This window comes from Mus pahari, chromosome 10 (genome assembly GCF_900095145.1).
Source record: "Mus pahari chromosome 10, PAHARI_EIJ_v1.1, whole genome shotgun sequence".
Lineage (NCBI taxonomy): Eukaryota > Metazoa > Chordata > Mammalia > Rodentia > Muridae > Mus > Mus pahari.
The window spans coordinates 33935487-33942617 of record NC_034599.1 but is presented as its reverse complement, the minus strand read 5'-3'; the positions used below and the strand labels follow the sequence as shown (position 1 = coordinate 33942617).

The 7131-nt window shown below is 37.2% G+C and overlaps 2 protein-coding genes across 2 annotated transcripts in view; both read right to left on the bottom strand.

Annotated features, from left to right (window-relative positions):
• Positions 1-1772: 1772 nt before the first annotated feature.
• Positions 1773-2729, bottom strand: LOC110328312 (olfactory receptor 8D1-like). The gene has a single exon (XM_021207771.1). It carries the CDS (start codon positions 2697-2699, stop codon positions 1773-1775), a length of 927 nt encoding a protein of 308 aa, XP_021063430.1. The 5' UTR covers positions 2700-2729.
• Positions 2730-4005: 1276 nt separating this feature from the next.
• LOC110328322 (olfactory receptor 8D2-like) overlaps positions 4006-7131 on the bottom strand; it is a 5071-nt gene continuing 1945 nt past the window's right edge. The window contains exon 2 of the mRNA XM_021207776.1: positions 4006-4044. Within this exon, the coding sequence (XP_021063435.1) occupies positions 4006-4044 (39 nt within the window). The remainder of the gene's footprint in view (positions 4045-7131) is intronic.

The window sequence follows — 7131 nt, the reverse complement described above, 5'->3', positions numbered from 1 at the left end:
ATTGTTTAATCACATTGAGCAGAATTTGCAGTCTGAAGCTGTTGGTATTCTGTCTGAACTCCACCTCTACAGTTACTTGGCAACAGTAAGGTATGCTCCTCCCAACAGTTACCTGGCAATGGCCAGGTAGGCCTGGCACTATAAAAGGGGCTGCTTTTCCCCTCCTCTCTCTCTCTTACTCCTGCTTCTCTCCCTTGCCTCTTGGCCCTTTGCTCCCCTTCCCTCTCCATTCCCTATCCCCCTCTACATGGACATGACCAGCCTCTACTTCTCTCCTCTCTCCTTATCTACCTTTTTCTGCCTCTGCTACTCTCTTAACTCCCCTCTCCATGCCATAAATAAACTCTATTCTATACTATACAGGTGTGTGTCTGGTCCTTCAGGGGAAGGGGGTGCCTTGGCAAGGGCCCGCTGGGGCATCCACCTCCCCCACACCCTGCCAGAACATATTCTTATAGCTCTTTCACTTTTTATGATCACAACAAAAGCTGCCAATCATTTCTTCAACTCTTATTTCTGTGTTTCTCTTAATTTTCTTGTGCATTTATCTTGTGCGCTGACGCCTTAATGAATGCATTGGCAGCCCACTTTCATGCTAATGCTCATTCAATATTAGTGAGCACTCCCAGTACTTCTTGCAAAACATTGCAAGTTTTCTTTTGAAAAAATAAAAATTTGTATTTTAACAGTTTCATACATGTGTGTCATGCATTTTGCAATTTGAATCTTTTTAACTCCAACCTCTCTCTTCTCTTTCCTTTGCTTGTCTACTCCCCCTTTCCCTATTAATGTCTTTTCACATTGTCTATACATGTTCATTTCCCCTGGTTATTGCCATAAGCATCTGTGTCCTTGCAATTAGAAATATGCTTTGTAGTGTCCTGAGCACTATGGTGATACAGTTAAAGACAGTTGCTCTCCAAATCACAAATTCCATCACTCATATATACATCAGCTCTATGATGAAAATTAATATTAACAGTTCTCCAAATAGATACAATTTCAAACTACCTTATAAATATTTATGTTTATACCCTTAAGCAAAAGCTATTCTCAACACTAAAAAGAAACGTTTCCATTTACACTGAACAGTGGTAAATAAACACCCAAAGCTACCTAAGATACTGAGAATAAGTGATACATAAGGCCTGAACCCTAAGACAATCATTTATATTACTATCCCCTTTAAGTATCCAAAAGCATTGCAGATGAGGGGGAAGGAGGAAAAGTAAGAGCTAGAAAATAGATAGGAAGGCAGTAAGATTATATCATGTGAATATGACACAGTCACTGTCATCCTGAATTAAAGAAGCTCTACCTAATTATAAGGAAGCAGCACTTACACTTATTCATGGATGGTGGGAAGGGTTCAAGGGAACACACTCCTTCCTGCTGAACTATATAAAGATTTCAGCAAACAAATATGAATATTAGGAAGACAAGAGTCAAGACAGGGAAAAATCTGAATTATCACTTCACTTATAACAGAAAGATCAGTTTTTCTGTCAAAAATACTAATAACTGCTTTACAAAATCATTTTCTATTTCACTGGAAAACTATATCAATGATTCATGGTAAAGCACTTTTGAGAAGATATATACTGGATGTAGCACTGTGATATAGAGCTTGTTGAAAACACAGGATAGTCAGAAATTAATCTCAGTACCAGAGAGAGTATGTTGTATATTTTCAAAGATAAAAAAATTAATATATAGAATATATTATCATTAGAAAAATTTCTTTTTCCATGTATCATTTGCCAACAGTAAGACTATCTAACTACAAAGAATCTCCCCAATGCTTTCTTCACATCATTGTTCCTCAAACTATATATTAATGGGTTGAGCATGGGGATCACCGTGGTATAGAACACAGAAGACACCTTCTCTTGCTCCAGAGAGTTACTGGACGAAGGCTTGAAGTACATGAAGGTGATAGACCCAAAGAAAATCCCCACAGCCATGAGATGAGAGCTGCAGGTTCCAAAGGCTTTGGACCTGCCCTTTGATGACTTGATGTGAAGGATGCTGCAGAAGATGAACACATAGGAGATAGCAACAGCTAGGGTAGGCACCAAGGTGTTGAACCCTCCAATGATAAATACTAGAAGCTCATTGAGATGTGTGTTAGAACAGGAGAGATTGAGCAGGGGAAGAACATCACAGAAATAATGGCTTATGATATGGGATTTACAGAAGCTCAGATTCATCATAGCACTTGTGTGTACCACAGAAGATGAAAGGCCTAGGATGAAGGCAACCAACACTAGCAATGAGCAAAGTCTGGAGGACATGATCACATTATACAGCAATGGTCTACAGATAGCCACGTAGCGATCATATGCCATGGCAGTCAGGAGGTAACCCTCAGCCACCACGAAGATTATAAAGAAAAAGAGCTGGGCCATGCACTCTGAGTAGACAATCACATTTTTCTTCCCAAGAAAGTTCACCAGCATTTTGGGTGTAATGACAGTGGAATAGCAGAGATCCACAAAAGATAAGCTGCTAAGGAAATAGTACATGGGAGTGTGCAGTAGTGGGCTGACTGTGATGAGCAAGATCATGCCCAGGTTCCCCACTGCTGTCACCACATAGATGCCCAGGAACAGAATGAAGAGGGGCAGCAGGAGCTCAGGCTGCTGTGTTAATCCCACCAAGACAAACACAACTGCTGCAGAATGATTCCCAGTGGCCATTATTTGATAATTTCTGTGGAAATGGAAAACAATTATTTAATTTATGCTAGCACCAATATGAACATACCTGTTCTCATATGAAAATAAATTACATTTTGGAAGTCCAATGCACCTTTGCTGAATGAAAAAAAAGCTTTAAAGAGAAATTTATGAAGTACCAATATATTATTTTCATCTCCTGTCCATGAACATCTAATGTATCTCCTTCAGATTTGTCTCCCTGTTAGGTGTTAATTCTGATCACAAGATAAAATGCTTTCATACTCATTAAAAAAGACTTGACTCATGTATCCAGAAGCAAAATAGAAATTTTGCTCTAAGGGGGCAATTTCTTTTTCCCTACAGAGAAATTTTTGTTTGTTTGGTTTTATTTTGGTTTTGGTTTATTGAGACCAGGTTTCTCTGTGTAGCCCTGGTTGCCCTGGAACTAACTCTGTGGACCAGGCTGGCATTGAACTAAGAAATGCACCAAACTCTGCCTTCCAAGTGCTGCGATTAAAAGCATGTGCCACCAGTGCCTGGCTACTGAGGCAATTTTTACTGAAAGATGAGAAAAAATTCTTTCAGTGTCTGTTCCTGCACCTCAAGGAGCTGAGAAAATTGTTGTGGCTTTGAGGCCATTTATTTGCTATGTATGGTACAGTATCAACCTGGATTCTATTATTAAACCCTTTCTCAAAAGACAAATCAAGCTATGTGAACAAAGCAAAAGTTTTCCGCAATGATATGAATCACGCAAGAATTAAAATGGTAAAAGTTTGTGGAGCACTCTTGCACTCTTTCTCCACTTTCTTTCCATTGAGTTTCCTTCGAAATATCCCAAAACAAGGAATAGTTCACCCCTGCCCCATTGCTTAAAAAATAGGTTTTTTTGTTTTTTGTTTGTATGTATGTTTGTTTAAATATCCAGCTAGAGGGAAGGTGGAGATGTACAGGACTAAATCCCATTGAGTCACTCAAACACACCATGAAAGACACTTCCTAACCAGGATAATCACCCCACACATGGATCAATTCTAACTTGATAAAGGCTGAAACACAGATATTCCTCCACTGTGCTGTGATGAAAGAGAGCCTCCTGTGCTACTGTTGTTGATTCCAAGGTTGACAAGGAGATTTTCCTCCTATTCAACCATTCTCAAGTGTCACTTACTGTACTCAACATAAGCTAAAATGCCATTACTTATTAAAGCCCTAAAAACAATGGTCAATAATTACAAGACAGAAGTATTTACTATTTAACATGATAGAAAAATGCATTAGGATAAACTTGACTCATCTAGTAGTGTATGTCCATGGTTAATGTTTAATCTGTACAAATAAAAGCTTGTGCTATGCATATTTCCTAAAGAAAAAAGACAGTCTAATTAGTCCACCATTTTCAAGCGTGAAGTGCCTTTGTCATGGAGTCATTTTAGGTTGCAGCGTGTGTTGCCAGAGGACAATTATTTTTTCCATTAAGAAATGATGGGTGGAGATAATGGTTACCCTCTTCCTATCCTCTCTTCTTCTTCATCTCCCCTTTTCCTACCTCTTCCTTCCTCACACATTATATCATGAATTCATGTACTTTACATTCATTATGACATGTCAAAGAACAACAGTCCCAGTTTTTAAAGCTTCTCAGAAGGGGAATTCTAGATTATGTTCAAGAGGAGAAGCTGGGATCTCCTTAAAGTGAACAACCTCAGAATGGAATTCATTCTAGAAAGTCTTCAAACGACAATACCTGCAATGAGTAATCTATCTCAGAATTTTATCTAATTTTCACAAAATTATGTAGACATTGTAGATAGTTTGAGCATCAATAAATATTCATTTCAAAGGCTGACTCCATTGCTTATCAGTTTGCTATTTTTGGCCCAGTCATTTAATGGGTTTTAATTTGAAGTGAGAATGAGAATGAATCTAAATATTCAATATATAAACCAAAAATCAATATTCAACATACATTTAAAAACTAGAGTATATTCATACAATGTGAAGACGTGAAAATGTACCAGGTTAGAATGTGGACTATAAATTTGTGTACTTTTTCTTCATCCCAATTCTTTACCTACTTGTGGGTGATGAAAATATATTAACATTTGAGGATGTTTGGATTTTATAAATTTTCTAACTTTTGTAGTTCAGACTGATGCGAGAAGTACCAGGCACTGATCTGGAGGCCTGGGAGAAATTGTGACATTGTAGACACATTTGTCTAGGGATTCTGGGGCCAGGAGGAAATGAAGGAGAGATACATACAGTGGATAGATTAATGATCTATCTAGGTGTGCTCTGAAAAGGTCCATTCATTCAAAATAAACAAGTAAGCAGGAATTTCAGTCTACCAAGAGACATATATTTCAGATTGGTTTTTCCCTTGCTTTCTTTCTTTTGAAGATGTGTATAAGTAACTGTATAAGATACAGAGTACAGGTAAATACATCCTACAGGAATGTTTGAGGAAATCAAATTCCTCATAGTCATGGATTCCCAGTTCGGTTCTTTGTACCACAGATGGTTAAATTTGGACTGTAAATCATTCCTTCCTAATGTGTGATCAAGTCATAGAAAAAGTAATAGCAAAAGATGACATGAAAAGAGATATTAGTTTCTGGAGAGAATATTGAAACAAATACTCACCTAAAAATGAAATGTTGAATATGAGTAAAAATGTTATGCCAGCTGTCCATCTATGAGATATCATATTTTTGTCATAAGTGAAACTGGACACTTACCTAGGTACTGCAAGAAAGAAATGTTCTTATAAATTGCTTGGTTTCTTTTTCATGTAGTAGATAATTATGATGTTAACAGAAATGCCTCCTGCTTTCTTATATGCATTGTATTAAGGGTTAATTAACATTTTGGTCTTGGGTGAATTGTTAATAATTATATAATGGAACAAAGAATCAGTGTCCTAAAGCAGATCACCTCTAGCTTGCCAAGATCCATAATTATGAGTGTGCTGTGATATGGAGCTTTTATGTGACACTTCTGAGACTTGGGATTTATTAGGAGTACAAAACACTCATGAGTTCATAAATCCCCAGTAGTCCCAAGCATTTCAGAACAGCCTCCAAAAAGTCTTCTGGGTCTCATGTTACCATCTGTCCCAAGAGTAATGATAATGGCTGAAAAGAAAGTTCTTATCTATTCACAAATCATCTATCAGGATGTAAAATTAAGTTATATGGCATTTTAGCAGTTTTCATGAGATTTTATTATTTTTTTTAATACAAAAGAGAATTTATTTTGTTAGGTGTTGAGTAACTTAAAGCCAAAAGACAAAAACAAACACACATGTTACACTTTGTTTAGGCCCTTGAGAGAGGTGACATATTTTGAGGAGAAACTAAACAAGATCTCAGCTACTCAGGAACACATTATCATGTGACTGAGTCAGACACATGAATGCTGTCCCTAGACTCAAGCCCAGATAACTTGTGCTCTTGATGAAATACCTTCAGCAATGTATTCAGAGGTTTGTCACCCCAAAATTAGGCATAGAATTCCTCCCAATATTTCCTTCTCTAATATTTGGTTGTTTTTGTTTTGTTTATTTATTTATTTATTTATTTATTTATTTATAGGTAGAAATTTTCTGTGTAGCCGAGGATTCAAAAATGCAATTTAAATTCTTTGGCATACAGTGCTTGTGTTACATATGGGCCCAAGTATTCAACCTCTTTTTATCTCTCATTAAATGCAAATACACTTTTAAAAGCTAATAATAAAATAAAATAAGATAAAACAAAACTAACACATCAGAATTAGACAAAACATAAAGACCGAGTAGAGCCGAAGAGAAAGCAAAAGAAGCAGACACATAGACACATCTGGTTGTAGTCTCAAGAGTCTGATGAAAACACTAAGATGGAAGATATAATGCCCATGCAGATGAACTGCAGGTTATATATACTTAAAACATCCCTAACAAAACTGTCTGGGGAGAAGGTGCATTGCCTGGCTCAGTCACATGGTCATGAGTTCCTGGGTGCCTAAGATGAGGAATACTCAAAGATGCCACTGAGTTCAGTTTCCATGGCCATCTACATTTGAACATGCAGTCTACCCTTAATCATACTTTATTTACCCACGGAGACTCTCTTGGAGAAAAATCAAATGTTCATTTACAAGTGGTTAGCAATAGGAGATAATTCTGAGTTAGGGGTGGTGGTATGTGTCCACTTTATGTGTTTCAGTACAGAACAGCATCTGTTGTTGCTCTTGCAGGCTCTAGCACCATGCCACAGTCTCTATACGTTCATATATGAGCCAATCCCATTCATTCAATGACTGTTCTCCTTAGAGTTCTCCATTACCTCAGGCCCTTATACGTTTTCTGCATCTTCTTCCACATCCAGAATATTTTCTTTATTAAACAGAATGAGGCATTTTATATATTACTTTTTCTGGGTCCTTGGAAGAGTTTTCACTCTTAAAT

Excerpts from the sequence above, each read along its gene's own strand:
- LOC110328312 (XM_021207771.1), bottom strand. The coding sequence starts at position 2,699 with ATGGCCACTGGGAATCATTCTGCAGCAGTTGTGTTTGTCTTGGTGGGA.